Source organism: Ursus arctos, unplaced genomic scaffold (assembly GCF_023065955.2).
Source record: "Ursus arctos isolate Adak ecotype North America unplaced genomic scaffold, UrsArc2.0 scaffold_13, whole genome shotgun sequence".
Taxonomy (NCBI): Eukaryota; Metazoa; Chordata; class Mammalia; order Carnivora; family Ursidae; genus Ursus; species Ursus arctos.
The window spans coordinates 35,077,905-35,096,907 of record NW_026622797.1 but is presented as its reverse complement, the minus strand read 5'-3'; the positions used below and the strand labels follow the sequence as shown (position 1 = coordinate 35,096,907).

Below are 19,003 nucleotides of genomic sequence, written 5' to 3'. Positions count from 1 at the left end.
ATCTTTGGTTTCAAATGTAGAAATTTTCTGAGGACTACTGCATATGACCATTCTGAACATTACGTGCTATGCCTTGTGTTGTGCCCACTTGGCATTCTAATTCTCAGACATTATAGTGGATGGATCCATTTGGCAGAATTGGTGTCACTGAAACCAGTCCATTTTGATTACAACACAACATGAAATTTGCTTTTTTATCTGTGCCAGCACAGGTGTGGATAAAGTAACGTGGAGTTCATTTTCTTTATTCAGTGATTCTGGTAGTAAATTGCCAGCTTTGTATTTTAAAAAATTGTTAATATTGCAAGACATTCTAAACGGGCATTGCCCAGTATGGTAGCCACCAGCCACACTTGATATGTGGCTAGTCTGAACTGAGTTGTGCTGTAAGTGTAAAATACACCCACATTTCAAAGAGTGTACATACACATGAGAATATAAAACATCACATTAATAATTTCTTTATATTAAATACATTTGGAAATGGTAATGTTTTAAGTATTTGGGGTTAAATAAAATATTTAAATTTTACCTGTTTCCTTTTATTGTTCTTAATGAGGCTAATGGAAAATTTGAAATTACAAATGTGGCTTGCATCATATTTGTTTGATGATGCTATTCTAGACCTTTTCTCTGAGATACAATACACTGAAGATTTTTTTAAAGAAACACATGGGTTTGAATCCCATCTCCCGGTATTGATAGCTTTGTGACTTGGGGTTAAATCCTTATGGGTTTGGGTTTCCTCCTTTATAAAATAGGTGTAGTCATATCTCACAGGGTTGTTTTGAGGTCATTGAGAGCTTCATGAACTTTTTAGTATGCATATGAACCATCTGGAGATCTGATTCTGTCGGTATGGAATGGGGTTCTAGATTTTTCATTTGTAAGGGACTCCCAGGTAAATGCTGTTATAGTTGGTTGGGGACACAGTTTGCATAGCTAGGATCTAGAATACTACATAGATTTTAGTTTATTTTCCATCCCCCAACCATTATTATCCATTTAAAGTCCACTTTGAAAATTATCCATGGAGTATAGGAAATGGAAAAGTCACTGTAGCTTGCACGATTTACTAAAACTGGTTTTATTCTTGGTTTTTCATCTGCATTCTAGAGAATTCATTGCCAGTGAACTAAACCTTAGGTAAATTATATGCTTGTCAAAAGATATAAAGATGGTTTGAATCTTATATTTGTAAATATATTAACTTCCCTTTGTTGTATTTTAAGCTCTTCAAAAGAAATGATTAGAACTTGGGTATCTTTGTATCTTTTGTGGCTGGGTGCCTTGTTCACAGAACACAAATGTGTTATGTGAATAAATTTATTTCAATATTTTATTTTTCTCAACAGTTACTTTACGAAGTTTTGCCTTCATCCAAGAAATAACACTTCAAGTCAACAAAAACTGACAATTTACTAGCCACTTAGAGATAAAAGACAGTCTTTATCTTTAGGATGTGGATGGTTTAATAGAACAAGTCAAAAGCAAACAATTTCAGTGTATGGGATAAGTTCAGTAATAGAAGAATGTACAAAATACAGTGGAGGGAACAGTTTTTGGGAGGTAGAGAAAGTGGTAGTATAGCAGCATTCATAAGCTGTAAAGTATGTTATACCAGGATGGGGCGCCTGGGTGGCTCAGTCGTCAAGCGTCTGCCTTGGCTCAGGGCGTGATACCGGAGTTTTGGGATCGAGCCCTGCGTCAGGCTCCTCCGCGGGAAGCCTGCTTCTTCCTCTTCCACTCTCCCTGCTGTGTTCCCTCTCTCTCTCTGGCTGGCTGTCAAATAAATAAATAAAATCTTAAAAAAAAAATATATATATATATATATATTTAAAATACCAGGAGGAGGAAGTACAGAACTACAAAGGGAGGTTTAGAGAAGTATGAATAATTTAGATTAGGTAATAATATAGATTATGAATCTCTGAGAATGGTGGTAAGAGGTAAGTAAGACTAGAGAGAGATTTAGGTTTCAGGTCATTAAAGCCTTTGAATGCTGTCCTAGGAGCTTTGCCTTTATTGTGTAGGCTGGAGAACCATTATAGGGCTTCGCATGTGGGAGGCCCATTTGCCTTTTTAGTATATCACTCAGAGGCTTAGTGAATAAATCTGAGGGGTGTTACTGAAGCAAGATAGACTGAACAGTAGTTGGGGTGAGAGGTGATGTACGTCTAGACTAGTACACTAGCAATGGCAAGAGAGTAGAAGATAGATTCCAAAGGTGTTAGAGGTAAAATTTGACAGAATTTGGTTGGAGAGGAGATGAGAAAGAAGATTTTTCTGGTTTTTCTATCTGCATTTCTTGATTAAAGCGTGGAGGCCAAGATGTCGCTTTGTAAGATTCATGCAGACATGGGGTTTTGTGGAGAATGCGTGGATGAGAGACAGATGTGAAAGAGCCACTTCCTTCTGCTGAGAAAGAAGTTACAGTGGTTGGGCTCCAGATTGGGCAGGAAAAGAAATGAGACTGGGAACTGGCTAAAGAAAAGGAGGCTGTCAAGAAACTAGAGGTCCTTGTGATATTGAAGAGCAGATGTGGGAATGAGTAAATTAGTTGGAAGGACCAGAGTTTATAATCTAAGAGTGAGATTAAGATTTTGGAGGGGCAGCACTGTAGGTGGCTTCTAGTTCCAAATGTATACATCATAATTTGTTGCTGGATGGACAGGGAGGTGAAGTTCACTGAATTTAGGATTTTAGGAATTGAAAATGGAGAAATTTCTTTTTCCGGAATTGGATTCGATGGATTACCTGCATTGCTTTGACTTAAGGTGAGATTACTAGGCTTAAAGACCATACATGTCTACTGGCCTAGAATCTCCAGGGTTAGGGCCTGAGAGTGCATATCTCTAATAAGTAACCTCAGTGGGGTAAGTTTAAGAACCTCTGAGTTAGGAAGTTGGGATGGGTCAAATTTAAATTGGTTCATAGTGATGTATCAGGAGTTAGGATGGAGAGGATGATGAACAGTGAAAATTAAGTCACTGCCTTAAAGGTTAAGCTAGAAGAGCTGTAGGGGATTTATATAGTCAGTGGTGAGCCTTTAGAGAAATACTGTTTTTGTTAAAGAGTAATGATGATAGAATAGTAGAATGTTTCCTCCTGTCCTGTGTGTGAAAATGGGCAGTTCTGTTTTGAGTGGCCTGTGAAAGAGAAATGGAGTCTCCTGTGGTGTCATGGAAGTTGTATAGGCACCTAAAGGGCAGAGTGAAAGGCTTTGGCGGTGGGGGGGGGGGGGGGGTCCAGACAGTGGAGTCCATATAATGTATCAGCCAAGTTTCCGAAGTCTGTATAACAAAAAGGTTCTTTAGACACTCTTTTTGAGTCAGTTACTTTTGAAAATCCTCTGGTTCTGAAACAGATGATTGTTCTGTTGAACATTTGGTAGGATAAGCTGGCTTGTATTAAATTTCACTGGGAAAAATTTCTATAAAAGGTAAATATTTATCTTTAAACACTAAAACTCCTGTACTGTGAGAGGCACGTGGAACTGAAAGACTTCAAGTGTTCCCTCTTGATGTTACTGTGAGGCTTACAATCTCTTTAGTCACCATGTTTGCTTGGGTTTGCTTGGGTCTGAGTTCTATGTAGTATGATGTGCCTCCTGCACTGGGCGTCGTGAAGGGGCAGGAGAGAATACTGAAAGAGAAGAAAGGATTAATGATGAATGATGTTTTGATTGGTGCTTCTGGATTCTCTGAATAAGAGGCATCTTGAGAGAAGTTTGGCTGAATGATGGTAAACTTGGATATACATACAAATAGCAGGAGGTTCTAGTTAATGTGGTGGCGTTGTCTTTTCACACTACTTCCTTGTAGAGAGGCAGTGGCTTTGGAAGACCTCACATATGGGCTAATTTGTCCATATAGAACCTGTTTTACTTCAGAAACATTTTTATTATGGTAAAATATAAATAACAAAATTCACCATCTTAACCATTTTAAATGTATAATTCAGTGTCATTAATTGCATTTACAATGTTTTGAAACCATCACCACTATATATTTCTACAACTTCTTTATCATTTTAAACAGAAATTCTGGTGGGGGGATGGGCTAGCCCGGTGAAGGGTAGTAAGGAGGGCATGTATTGCATGGAGCTCTGGGTGTTATACGCAAACAGTGAATCATGGAACACTACATCAAAAACTAATGATGTGCTCTATGGTGACTAACATATCATAAAAAAAAAAAAAAAAAGAAAGAAATGGAACTTATCCAGTAGCAGATGGCTAAATCACTTGACAATGGGAAGGTTATATCATCCTTTGGCATTACTTCACTGTACATAAACACTCTCTCTTTTTTTTTTTTAATGCAGCCAGTTTTTATTAAAATCTAAACCCTAGTGTTTTGAGGCAAAACCATTATTTATTTAGCTGGAGAAGTTGACTGGTTAATGAAAAGCCACTGAAGTCTCCATTGTTGCTTTTATTGCTGTTATTCTGCATGACAAGCTGTTGTTTAGAAGACACATTTTATAATGGTAAGATATTTGGATATATGCCTAAGAATCAAGAAATGTAAACCTTTTATTAGTATTCTAGTAATGCAAGTAACTCAAGGGCCTGATGTAAACTTACATTTGTACTGTCCACAAAAAGAGTTCAGCAAAATTTTATAAAAGAATAAGAGTATAATTACACGAGAAGTGATAATCTCTAAAATACTGAAGCACCAATAGCATTTATCACAATTGGTGATTGTAGATTATAGCTTATTAACAGCTTATAAACAATGATTTACCACGGTAATCTTATTACATAGCCTGGTATAAAAGCTCAGAAAATTTTGTTGGAACGGATCAATTCTTTTGAGTACCTTACAAACACTCGAAAGATCCATTCACAAGTAATAGGTGAATCACTTTACCCACTCTTTAAAAATAGCTCATTAAGCATAAACACTCTCTTAGCTCCAAAAAAACAAACAAATAAACAAATTCTGTATCCACTAAGCAATAACTCTGTTTGCTCCTCTCCCTAGCCCCTGATAATTTATCTGCTTTCTGTCTCTGAATATGCCTATTTTCAATATTTGATTTAAATGGAATCATAACATTTGTCCTTTTGTGTCTGGCTTATTTCACCTAGCATAATACTTTCAAGGCTCATCCATGTTATAGTATATATCAGAACTTCCTTTCTTTCTGTGGCTGAATAATATTCCATTGTATTTGTATACCACATTTTGTTTATTCTTCTGTTGATGGGTGCTTGGCTATTGTCCACCTTTTGACTTTTGTGAATAATTCTGCAGAGAACATTGGTTTACAAGTACCTGTTTCTGTCCCTGTTTTCAATTCTTCTGGGTATATATACCTGGGAGTGGAATTGCTGGATTATATGGTAATTCTGTTTAATTTTTTTGAGGAACCATCAGACTTCACGGTGGCTGGTCTATTTTTCAGTCCCATCAACAGTGTACAAGGGTTCCAGTTTTTCCATATTCTCACCAATGCTTATTATTTTCCTTTTTTTTTTAAATTATATCCATCCTGATAGATGTGAAGTGGCAATTCTTGTGGTTTTGATTTACATTTCCCTGATAACAATGTTTAGCATCTTTTCATGTATTTTTTGGTAATTTCTACATCTTCTTTTGAAGAAGTCTACTCAAGTCTTTTGTCCATTCAAAAAAATTTTTTGTCCTTTTGTTGTTGAGTTGTAGGCATTCTTTTATGTATTGTGGATATTAAACCCTTATCAGTATATGATTTGTAAAGATTCTCTCCCATTCTGTAGGTTGACTTTTAACTTGCTTGACAATTTCCTTCAATGCCCAGAAGTTTTAATTTTGATGAAGTCCACAATTTGTTTTTTCTTTTATTACCCATGCTTTTGGTGTCATTCATACCTAGGAATTCATTGCCAAACTCAGTGTCATAAAGATAAACCCCTCTGTTTCTTCTAGGGGTTGTATGCTTTTACCTCCTTTTAGGTTATTGGTCTGTCTTGAGTTTGCTTTTGTATGTGTGTGAAGCAGGGGTCCAACTTCATTCTTTTGCATGTGACAGTTCACTTGTCCTAGCATTGTTGAAGAGACTGTGCTTTCTCCCATTGAATGGACTTGGCACCCCTTTTTAAAAATCAGTTGTCTATACAAGTGCGGGTTTATTTCTGGACTGTCTCCTCTTTCGGTATATTTGCCTGTTCTTATGGCAGTACCACATTGACTTGATTACCGTAGCAATCTCGGTGTGTGAGTTCTTCAACTTTGTTCTTTTTCAAGATTGTTTTGGGTTATTTTAGGCCCTTCACAATTTCATATGAGTTTGAGGATTGGCTTTTCATAAGAATTATGTTGAATCTGTAGATTAGTTTGTGTAGTATTGTCATCTTCAGTCTTCCAATCCATGAACAGTTGTCTTTCCATTTAATTAGCTCTCCTTTAATTTCTGTCTGCAGTGTGTTATAGTTTTCATTGTAAAGTCTTTTCCCTCCTTGGTTAAGTTGATTCCTAGGCATTTTATTCTTTAGATGCTATTATAAATGGAATTTTTGAGCATTCTCTAAAATGCTTTCTTGATTTCCTTTTTGGATTGTTGACTACTAGATGTAGAAACACAGCTGACTTGTACTTTGAGGTTGTGACCTGCAACTTTGCTGAATTTATTACCCCTAGTGGTGGTTTTCTTGGGGATTCTTGGGATTTCTTATATAGAAATAGAGGTAGTTTTACTGTCTCTGCAAATAGAGATAGTTTTACTTCTTCCTTACCTTTTTGTATGCCTTTCATATCTTTTTCTGGTCTAATTGCTCCAGCTAGCACTTCCAGTACTGTGTTGAATAGCAGTGATGAAGCAGGTACTCTTGTTTGAAATTTTGTCATTTTTAAGATAAAATTTGCCACTGAATTTTGTTAAAGGATCATACATAATTGACTAATTTTGTCGATCATAATTAGTCTGTATAGAAGTTGATGAAATAATTTCTTTTGCAGCACAGAATGAACCAGCAGTGGAAGACAAAATACCACACGCTGTTTGATTGCTGGTGAAGATGATCTTTTATTTTTGTGACATACAACTGTGGGATCTGTAATAGAAATGTAAGTATGGCATCATGGTTTGTCCCAAAGGTGCAGTAAATTCAATGAACTGATAAAATGCAATAAGCCAAGTGTATGTTATATTTAGTTCTAATTATACAAAATGAGTGTTTTGTATTGAGTTTTAGATGTTTTATTGAGTTAGTAATTTTACTCACGTGAAATTACTGTTAATGTTAGATACCCAGAAATCTTAATCAGGAAAAATTTTTATTCTATTTTTTATTTTAAAGTCAATGAAACTGAAGACAGAAGAATTTTCTCATAGAAGGCTAAAAAACTGGAAAGATTTTTAGATCTTCTAGGTTCTACTTTCTCTTTACATAGTAATTTACTTAAAAACTAAAGTAGGCAGACAGTATCACCTTTTATAAATAAGAGGGACTTAATGGGACTTAAAAACACTAGTTATTAAAAGCCTGTTTCACTAAATTAAAGTGTTTTTTAAATTAACTGATTTTTTAAACAGATTTATTTAGAGGGAGTGAAGGGGAGGGAGGGGCAGAGAAAGAGGGAGTGAGAGAGAATTAAGCAGATCCTACACTGAATGCAGAGCCTGACATGGGGCTTGATCTCACGACCCTGAGATGAAACCAAGAGTCAGCCGCTTAATCAGCTGCACCACCCAGGTGCCCCTAGATTAATTGATTTTTTTAGATTTAGTATATTATTGCATTTTAATTAATACTGAATTCACTCTAGCCCCCAGTTTTACCAGTTGTGTTTTCCTATCATTTAGTTTTTGTGAAATATGCTTTAAAATATGACATTACCATGATCTTGCCCATTTTGGTTGTCATTCTTTTCTTGATGTATATTTTTACATGATGAACATCATATTTCTGTCTTCCAAGGTAATATGAACATTATCTAACCTGTAGATACTATTTCACATGTTTGTCAGTTTGACATGTAACTATTGCTATCTACTTTTCAATATGATGCTTTAATGATATGTTAAAAGTATGGCAATATATCATTAGTGTTGAGAATTTGGTAAAAGAAAAATGAAACCTGTGAGCATTTTTCTTTAAAATTGGGGCAAATATATCTTTTATTTAATCTTGTTCGTATGTTATCTGCCTGTATATATGTGTATATATATATATATATATATTTTTTTTTTTTTTTTTAATCCTGTAGATTAAATATTATAGGTGCTGGCCATCAAGGAACTAGACTATGGTCTAGGAAGTGAAACATAATTATTAATTAAACATTGGAAGAAATGCCATATTGAGGTAACAATAAGATGCTTTTGGAACTAAGAGAATTTAGTCCATATGAAGGTTCAGAGTGAGAAGAACTTTTAGCTTGATCTTGAATAAGTAGAATTTTAGCAAGCTGAGAAAATTAGGAAGTATTTTTCAAGCCAAGGGAATGAAGGAGGGGCACAGTTGTCTAAATATCAGGGCACCTTAGGGGAGTCAGGGAACGATCCCATGTGGCAAAGTGGCGTGGGGAGAAAGAGACTTCAGAGTTGGTAAAGGGAGTGAGTGTTTATTTAGTTACTGTATTGCTTGGTGCTTACTGGGTATTGTATTTGGATTATTGAATTGAATCATTGTGAAAAATGGTAGTAGCTCATTTACTGGAGAAACAGAATTAGAGAGATGAAGTCATTTGCCCTAGGTCAGTTTTCCAAATTTCTCTGAGAATAATCCTGTGGGGCACTTGTTAAAAACACAGATTTTTAGACTGTACCGCATATATGTGCAAATTTACAGGGTAGAGCATATCAGCTAATTCTTACTTTTGGAGAAGTTTGGGAAATACTCTTCTAGGTCAGTTTAGTGAGAATAAATAATAGAGCCAGGATTTTAGGTAAGTCTGTTTTACTCTATCGGCTATGTCAGTTTTACTTGGAAGCCAGTGCTTGGGAATTTGGATTAGATAATGTAGGCAGTAGAAAACTATTTAAGATTGAAGAGAAGACTAATTAGACATGATTGAACTGAGAAAAAGGGATGAGAAGGAGAAAGGACTGAAGTCAGGGAGGCCATTTGGTCGGTTAGTAGAAGAGTGTTTCCAAGAAGCCAGAGTTGGGATCACCGGCTTTGGGAATGAAGGGCACACATTCTAAAGAAGTTTCTGTCATGGAAAAGAGAAGTGCCCAAGGAATAAGGGAGCATCGAGGATGGCTCTAAGTTTTATGCAAGATCAAAAACAAAGGAAAGAGGATTCAGGTTTAGGAGAACAGATAATTTTGGTTTTAGTCCTGCTTGATTTTGGGTCCTTGGAGAATATTGAGGTAAATTCTTTGAATACAGATGGGAAATACAGTTGGCATGGTTCTGTATATTAGATTTTAGGAGTCATGGTGGTATATGTATTAGTTTGAAATACTCAGTAGATTGTCTATGCCTAGAATGTAGTATGAAAATAGGGCCACATGCAGAGCCTTTGTGAAGAAGACTGGTACTTAAAGGGCAGCTAGAGAAAAGAGAAAACAATGAAATAGAAAGAATTGGGAGAGAGTACCATCATGGAAATGCATAGTATAAAGTTTTAGAAAAAGAGTTGGTGGTCATATCATTCAGCGTAATGGGATCCAATATATTGAGACTGAAAGAGATCATTAGACTAAGGATAGTAGTTGATTTTGAAATTTAAGGATTGAGAATATTAACCAAAATCTTCCAGCAGTTGGGATGCTACAAACACCAGAAACTGAGGAGTTAGCTTTTCAAAACAACTAGCAGTACCCCATCCTGAGCCAAGAGGAATGATGATAGGGTAGAGTAAAAATAGAGATAAATTTCAGGGATTCACTCTTACCTAATTTTTTAATGACACAGGAGTCCAGGATACCTCTATACTAAAAAGTTGGAGAAGTTGTGTAATAGTCTTTGGGGGAACAGGGAAAGAAAGTTGTCTTGACTGAGTAAAAAGTTATTGATAAGAGGCTTGATAGTCTCTGGGAAATCAAAATAGCTAATTATGGGTGGTGCTCACAACTTTTGCACCATACGTTTCACTCTAAAAGTGGAAATTTTCATGAGTTTAATAGTTAACTCTTGTTAAGTGCTCTGCTTGATTGACCCTTCTTTTTTTCAAATGTCTCCCTTGTAGCTATTTTGGTGGTGGTATCTCTTTATTCCCCATCTCTCTCTGACCATTTCTTGACATGTTTTGTAAGCTATTTTGCCTCATTAGTAAATACCGAAATAATCTAAGGTTCTGTGGTTGGGCCTTTTGTCTGCTCCCTCTGCAGGTTTAATTTGGGCATTCATTCATTTTCGTGTCTCGTAAGAACCATATATTAGTGACTCATCAGACTTTTTTTCAGCTTAGATTTCTTCAGAGTACCAGTCTAGTAAATTCAACTGTCAACTACTTATCTTCATCCGGAGACCTTATAAATATCTCAAAGTCATTACGTCTGAAACAGAACTCTTCTCAGATTCTGAATTTTGATGGATGTGCCACCGTTGATCAGTAACCAAATGCTTTCTCTTGTTTCCTAAGTATTTCTTATATTCATTTATTAGAACTTTATCTGCACCCTCCTTCCCATTATCTTATACCTGGACTACTATAAATTGTAGTTACTTCTTACCCCATGCCACTAAGTCTTCCTCCAAAAAGCTGTCCAAATGATTTTAATAAACTGCTAAGCCTAGTATCACTTCCTTACATAAAACCTTTCAGTGAATTCCTGTTGCCTGCTTAGGAGTTCGTATGTAGACCAGCTTCATAGTGATCCTGAATCCTTTGAAATTATATGTAACATTTCATCAAATTCTTCTTAATCATGCTGTGATCTAAAAATGTTTAAGAACCAGGATGCCTGGGTGGCTCAGTCAGTTAAGCGTCTGCCTTCGGCTCAGGTCATGATCCCAGGGTCCTGGGATTGAGTCCTGCGTCGAGCTTCCTTGCTCAGCAGGGAGCCTGCTTGTCCCTCTCCCACTCCCCCTGCTTGTTGTGCTTGCACGCACACGCTCTGTCTCTGACAAATAAAATTTTTAAAAAAATAATATCTAAGAAGCATTGGTATTTAGAATAAATATTTAAACTTACTAAGATAACAGTGTACAAGGTCTTTGCAGCACTTCCTCTTGCATAGTACATTTCATCATAGCCATAATTATAATGGAGGCATTCATAGTAGCTAAGAGTGCAGACTAAAGTCAGACCATCTGGATTTGAAACCTAGATTTGGAGTTGGTTCAGTCACTTATGAATGGAGCCGGTGACTTTGGGCTTAACACTGAGGTTTCTGTATCTCAGTTCCCTCATCTGTAAAATAAGGAAAATAATGGACCCATTTTATAGGTTAATGTGAGGATTAGATGTAAAGTACTTCAAACAGTGCCTGGCACATATTACACAATAAATGTTGTTGTATTTATACTTTAATGTAATGAAAATATGCATCAATAAACACCTAATAGTATTGAGATTAAACACTGTGCAATATGAAAAGTAAAGAATTTTATCTTAAGGACTTCGGACATTGTTTAAATTTTTAAGCTGTATTTTTAACTTGTATTAAACTTTGAACTCTTTATATTCCAGCAGAGCTAATGATTTGAGAAATTTTTTTAATAGTCAGTTTTTAGAAGGAAGATGACATTCTTCTCTGATAGGTTGACACTTAACAAAAGGTGGTTTGTTAACTTACACTTTGTTCTCTTTTTGGTGTTTATAATTGTATTCTGAGCCCAGACTTTTAAACCTGATTTGCAATATATGGAATTTTTATTGCTGGCTGTAAAGTTCTTCAATACTCTGTAAGCCAAAGACTTTTTTCATTTATAGTAATTTTATCTTTCTTTTGATTAGATGTCTTCAAGAAGAATAAACAAAATCTGAGTACTTGGCGATTTCCACTAACTTTGCCCACCATACGCTTCTATATTTTGTCTTCTTGAAGGGAAGGCTTACTTGTTTTCCAGAAATATTTAACATACATACTTTACTTATGGGAAGAAGAATGGGACTTTTGCATAGAAGTTACATCACATTAAGAATTCAACTAGTAAAGTCTTCAAAGTAGAAATATTTGAAATGTGAAATATTTACTGTGTTCTTCAGCAGAGTTGAACTTCACTCCAAATTTCTACATAATAGATTATTCTTAATTTAGTAACCAGCAAATAAATTCTGTTTTCCAGAACAACCTCTGGAGTTTCCGAAGATATTTATTAGTTAGGGAATGAATACCTCTCTTTGATTAGCATTAACTGTTTTTCAAATCCTGCTCTACGAAAAGGAAAAAGACATTTTTTAAATTCATATTGGTATGATCCTCTGCACACATTTAGCCTCCAGCCTATTTGAAGATCATTGAAGCTATGCGAAGTAGAGACTTTGTAGGGTAGATGAAAATGGCAATAAAAGTGATCTTGAAGTATGTTTTATAGGCAGGCTAGTAGTTTAGGTTACTTTGTCTTTATCTTGTTATATATCTCAGTTGTATCTTGTCCACTATGTGCCTCATCTAGAATTATGTAAGAGGCATTTACTAAGTTGTACTCCTCATTTCTTAGTTGGTGATAAACTAACAGTACAACTTGTTGGGCAGACAGAATCAGAATTTATAATTTGCTATGGCAAATTAATAGTTGAAAGTGCTTTAGATGAAACAATGAAGCTTTAGCTGTTTGTGTCTGTTTCCTGATGTTTATCCAATTTGTATCCTTCATTTTAATGAAAGAACCAAAGTACCTGCCCCACGGATTGTTTTGCCTTTCCAGGTGTGGTGCTTTTCCAGTTCATGCTTTCCCCTGGGATGGTTGTAATTGATTTTTTTTTTTTTTTTTGGTTTAAAATTATGTTTAGGTTTATTCATTTGTGCAAGAGTAAGAGTCATAAGACATTGATCATGTTAATAAGCAGGGTGGAGATAATGTTTTTAGGTTGAAAACTTTTTTTGGTAGATAAGCTAAGCCAGCTAATGGAAAATTGACTTTTGGGGTCAATTTTACTTAAATGCAGCAGGGTTTGGGATTATGTTGTTGTTTCTAAGTATGGTATTCATCCAAATTACATGTTGGATATTTTGTTCACGTTTTATAAGGCTTTTCGTTTTCTTTTTTAAGTTTTAAAATTATGGGCCTGTCCTTTGCCCAGAGGGTACCTAGATAGCTTAGTTTAACATCTATACTTATTATATGTACTTATTATATTCAAGACGTTGCTGCTTTTTTTCCTCCAAGTAGTGATGAGCAGTAGCCCTTCTCCATTTTTGTCTTATGAATAGAATCAAAATGGATGATGGCTCTCTTTTTTTCTTCTTCTTAAGTGGGGCTTTAAATAAATATGGAGATATAAAAGATTTTCAGGAATTTCATTGACAACTAATTTCTTTAACCTAAATTGAAAGGGATGTAAGAATATACATATTACTTGTTCTCCCATTCTGTAGCTAATTTTAGTTCTTTCTGTTTCCAAAATGTTTAAAGTTACATTGAGGTTTAAATGTAGCAATAGGAACTAATGAATTAAGAGAGGCTTTCATTTACAGGTTTATGCTTTCATTTAATTTATTCACTTTACAATAATTTTGAGTTGAACATGAATAATCCCCATTTTACTGATGAGAAAGCTGGAGACCCAGAAGCACAGTGTAAGTGTGTGATTTTTAAAAAACCTCTTACAGGTACATTAGGTGCTGCTTATATTTGGCAGAATTGAAAGTAATATACATAGACTGTTACCACAGTGTAAAGTTACCTGGAACAGACAAAAGTATTCTGAATCTTTGCCAAATGTAAATTGAAATACGTGGTATTCTCTCTCTCATGGCTTTGGGAAGTACTAAGATTTTGTATTTAAGAAATACAGATGAGTTGTGGGGAGTCTAACAAAATGTATTGTGCACGGCCATTTCACTTCAGGGGAAGTAGGTGGACAGCATTAATTAACCAGTTGAGAAGCAAGCGCTTTCACTTACAACTTAGACTGTTAAGTTACAAGATACTGTTTATCACAAAATACTTTGAAGCTCCTATAAGCGCCTAACACATATGAAGAGTTCATACCTGCTAGAACTTAACCATAGGTTGGGAGAAAGTTGTGCTTTACTAGTATGTGTAACCTAGAGGTTCTGGTAAAGCAGTTGATTGGAAATGGAATTAAAGGTTGAAAAAAAGAGTTTGGAAATCAAGTATTTCATAGTGTTCAGTTCTTTCCACTGGGACTGTGTGCCACTTTCTTTTCTAGATAAGTACAGTCTTTTCCAAAACTTGCTATCGTTTTGAACCTTGTCTATTGAGGAACCAAGGACACAGAAAAAAGCAGTAAGAGAATGGATTGTTGGACTGGATGTGCTGTGATGAAAGCCTAAGAGGATTGTTCTTCAAGCTTTGATGAACATAAACATTTTTACTGACTACACCTTTTGTAACCACTGTACCCATTTTTAAATGCTTGATCTTGGAAAAAGGCAGAAATCCTTAGGGTGATTAAATTCTAAGTATTCCTTGTTTAAAAGAGCGAAATCAGCTGGTACAGAGGGATTGTCATTTTAAGCAGCAGTTAATTAATGGTTGTGAATCTCTGCGATTCCTTTACCTCTATTTCTCAATCTTTTTATATATCACTGGTGCACTTCCTCTACCATTTTCTCCCCTTTTAAAATATCTGTGGTTTCCTAGTACTATGGGATAAAATCAAATCAGATGCTTCTTTAGCAGGGCACAAAAAAGACTTCCATCATTTGACTTCTGATTACCTTTATAACTTCATTTCTTGCTATTCCATTCCATTCCCAAGGTACGTACAAGTAAATTCTTTTAAAAAAGTTTGTCAGATGGTTTAACTTAATGTTATTTAAAGTAAACTAAAAGGGACGCCTGGGTGGCTCAGTTGGTTAAGCATCTACCTTCAGCTCAGGTCATGATCCCAGGGATGGAGTCCCACATGGGGCTCCTTGATCAGCGGGGACTCTCTTTCTCCCTCTACCTTCTGCTCCCCCTGCTTATGCACTCTCTCTCTCTCTCTGACAAATAAGTAAAATCTTTTAAAAAATAATAAAATAAGACTCAAAACATCTATTGTATATGATGGTATTATATTCTTCATTGAAAAACATATTCATTTTCTTAGCTAATAATATTTGAGTGTTCTCTATCTGCCAGGTCTTGTATGGGAATACAGAGAGACAAGCCAAAAGTGATCTGTTTCTTGCTTTTACAAAGCCCACCTGCTTATGGGGAAGACTGACATTAACAAAATAAACACACGAATAAATGTAACCATGCAATTCTGATAAGTGCTAGGAGTGAGAAGTACATGGTAGTAAGATGGGTAGTAGTTTGTCCATGGGGGATGTGGGAGGCAGGAAGTGAAGAAATGTTCATGTAGAGAAAACCTATTGAAGGGAGTGATGTAGAGAAAACCTGTTGAAGGGAGTGGCTAGTGTGATTGGAAGCCTGATCAAGGGGAAGTCTGATAGAGATGAGGCTGGTGTGGGAGTTGGGGGGGCAGGACCATTGCAGGCCTTATAGATCCTAGTCTTTATCCTAAAATCATTTTTTTAAGCAAGAGGTAAGGCTAGACCAATTAAAACGCATGTTCAGTAATTTAATAAACAGTATTCATGTGGTGGCTAGGGAAGGGTAGAAATGCATGGTAGGTGGATTCAGGAGATACTTAGGATAAAAATGATAAGATCTGGGGATGTTTGGATGCAAGGAGTAGGAGAAGGGCAGTTTCAGTGATGGATTTCTGGCTTGAAAAAGCAGATGGATAATGGTGTCATTGGGGTTGGGGAGCTTTTAGGGAGTAAATAAGGAAGAAACAGATATGAGTTAAGGGTTTTTTTTTTTGCCCTCAAGACATCCAGGAAGAAATCTAAAATAGCCGTTAGAATCTGTCTAGATCTAGGGCTGAAAGGAGAGACCTGGGCCGCTAAAACCAATTTGAGACATTTGTTTATAGGTAACAGTTGAAGCCGTGGGTATAGATGACATCATCTTTAAAGAGTAAGCAAGAAGAGCATATGGTTTAGAAAAAGGCAGCAACAACAAGGAAAGGCCATCACAAGAGCGTGTTTTCATAGAAGGGGTAATGAAATGACTGGTTTAACAAGTGTTTTTAAATATACAGCAGGAGTAGAAAACTTGTAGGATTTAGTCTTAATTTCATATGGTCTGCTTGTCACGTACCAAAAGTGTATTAATATATGGTAGTGTTTGCAAAATTGCCACTTAGTACTATCGTAACAGGCCACAAAATACCACCTTCTGTAATCGGAATCTATATTACTTTCAACCATTTTCTGTGTCTCTGACTACTTTCCACACTGACTGGAAAAGTCAGTCTAGAATAGATTGTCATTTAACATTTTTAAATCTGCATTTAGTTATATGTCATAAGTTCTGTGACTGAATGGAAGTGGTATATTTACTTAAAATCTATATTTTGGTTGTATTTTTATTAATTTTTGGCTTAACATTGTGTGCCTCATTGCTCCCCACAAGTATAAATTAATGACATAACAAATTAAAAAGATTTTTCTGTACAAGTTAGATTTTTTCTTTCATTTTTGTTTTCCCATTGTCCAGTATGTAGCACACATATAAAATAGGTGCTTAATAATAATCTGAATTGTTGAATTAAGATATTGGAAGAGTTGAAATATAGTTTTAATATTATATGTATTTTCTCTCATTTTCTTAGGATGGCTGGCTGTGGTGAAATTGATCACTCAATAAACATGCTTCCTACGAACAGGAAAGCGAATGAGTCCTGTGCGAATCCTGCACCTTCTCTAACTGTCCCTGAATGTGCCATTTGTCTGCAAACATGTGTTCACCCAGTCAGTCTGCCGTGTAAGCATGTGTTCTGCTATCTGTGTGTAAAGGGAGCTTCATGGCTTGGAAAGCGATGTGCCCTCTGTCGACAAGAAATTCCTGAAGATTTCCTTGACAAGCCAACCTTATTGTCACCAGAAGAACTCAAGGCCGCGAGTAGAGGAAATGGTGAATATGCATGGTATTATGAAGGAAGAAATGGGTGGTGGCAGTATGATGAGCGCACTAGTAGAGAGCTGGAAGATGCTTTTTCCAAAGGTAAAAAGAGCACTGAAATGTTAATTGCTGGGTTTCTGTATGTTGCTGATCTTGAAAATATGGTTCAGTACAGGAGAAATGAACATGGACGTCGCAGGAAGATTAAGCGGGATATAATAGATATACCAAAGAAGGGAGTAGCTGGACTTAGGCTGGACTGTGATGCTAATACTGTAAACCTAGCGAGAGAGAGCTCTGCCGACGGAGCGGACAGTGTATCAGCACAGAGTGGCACTTCTTCTGTTCAGCCTCTAGTGTCTTCTGTAAGGCCCCTGACATCAGTAGATGGTCAGTTAACAAGCCCTGCAACACCATCCCCTGATGCAAGCACTTCTCTGGAAGACTCTTTTGCTCATTTGCAACTCAGTGGAGACAGCATAGCTGAAAGGAGTCATAGGGGAGAAGGAGAGGAAGATCATGAATCGCCGTCTTCAGGCAGGGTACCTGCACCAGACACCTCCATTGAAGAAACCGAATCAGATGCCAGTAGTGATAGTGAGGATGTATCTGTGCTTGTTGCACAACACTCCTTGACCCAACAGAGACTTTTGGTTCCTAATGCAAACCAGACAGTATCTGATCGATCAGATCGATCAGGAACTGATCGATCAGTAGCAGGGGGTGGAACAGTGAATGCTGGTGTCAGATCTAGAAGGCCTGATGGACAGTGCACAGTAACTGAAGTTTAAATAAAAAAGTCTTCAGCTCCATGCTCAAAGTTAAAATGGTTATCTGTAAATTTCTGCCCACATAACATTATACTCATCCCTGGTAGTGCATTTTTGGGAGTTGGGGTGGGAAGGGGTATGGGGAGGACAGACCTGTAATTAAAATGTCTAACACGTCTCTGTTGAGGAATTTATTTAATATAAGGAACTTGGCGTTAATAGTTGAGAGCTGTTTAGTAATAACCCAGTTTTCTTGAGGTCTGTTAATTTTATAGTTTTTTAAAATTTCTTCAGTTCTTTTGGCCAGCGTGTGCGTATTATCTGTGCATTAACAGTCCTCATCTGACTCTTGCATTGTGTCTTATTTTTCTGCATGGATTGACGTAAAACCATTACTAAAATTTGGCTCCTATGAGATGTCTGGTATCGGTATGAACAGGAAGCTTAATTAATGTGAGAATAGATGTGAATTTGGGATTTTAAAATAGATGAATAACAACTATTAAATAGTAAAGTTACTGAAATGGAAATGTAAAGAAAACAGCTAATAACTCGTGTTTCAGAATCTTGTCTGTAACATACTTCACGGCGTTTCCCATAGGCTTTGCTGTCTAGTCCTTGTAGTTTGAGGTTTCTCTTGATCTGCATTTTTCTTTTTGATTACAGAATTTATAATTTAATAAATACTAGAGTTTATCAAAAATAATTTGTCTGTTGTTTGAGTCTGGAAAGAGGATGGAAAGAAACGCTTTGACGTTTGTGGCCAAAGGTCAGTAAACAGGCGGTGGTTTGAGTTGGTTGTACTCAGCTTAGTCACTTGCTCAGGAAAGTGGGTTTTTTCAGAGAATAGACCATCTACAAGCAATTGCACGGCATGAGTATGTATGGAAATAAACCTAAAGTGATGAGACTTAAATTTCTTACATAACTGATAGAGACCATACATATTTTAGATTTCCATTGCCAGTCTTCATTAGTGGCCTGACACTAATGAATTAAATGGTAGGCTTATTTGTAAACAGCATCAGTAGGCACAAATGTTCTTTACAGAAAATGTAGAATCTGTGGCAAAATAGGAAGTCTTGGGTTAACTTGGTAATCCAGAATTTGGTTCTAAAAAATGATAATGTGAATTTGTCTTAATATATTTTAACTCAAAACGGTAGGATCGTGTTGAAGCATATGCAAGTTATTTTTAATATGTTTTTCAAATGTGAATTGAATGTTACCACAGCAAATAAAAACTGTCACTACTTTGAAA

At 36.1% G+C, this 19,003-nt stretch overlaps 2 protein-coding genes across 6 annotated transcripts in view; one reads left to right on the top strand and one right to left on the bottom strand.

Moving 5' to 3' along the window:
* Positions 1-19,003, top strand: part of RNF146 (ring finger protein 146) — a 23,314-nt gene extending 4,311 nt beyond the window's left edge. For 2 of the 5 annotated variants that reach the window (XM_026504763.4, XM_044386307.3), the window contains exons 2-3: positions 6,948-7,055; positions 16,683-19,003. In XM_026504763.4, coding sequence (XP_026360548.2) covers positions 7,054-7,055; positions 16,683-17,763 — 1,083 coding nt within the window. In that variant the 5' untranslated portion in view covers positions 6,948-7,053 and the 3' untranslated portion in view covers positions 17,764-19,003. Of the gene's footprint in view, positions 1-4,326; positions 4,492-6,947; positions 7,056-8,277; positions 8,297-16,682 lie in introns of those variants that run through there. The other 3 variants (XM_057311061.1, XM_026504767.4, XM_057311062.1) reach the window with 3 other exon arrangements.
* The window catches only part of ECHDC1 (ethylmalonyl-CoA decarboxylase 1), an 83,360-nt gene continuing 66,123 nt past the window's right edge, over positions 1,767-19,003 (bottom strand). The window contains exon 5 of the mRNA XM_048226183.2: positions 1,767-1,782. The gene's annotated coding sequence lies outside the window, so the exon portion shown is untranslated. The remainder of the gene's footprint in view (positions 1,783-19,003) is intronic.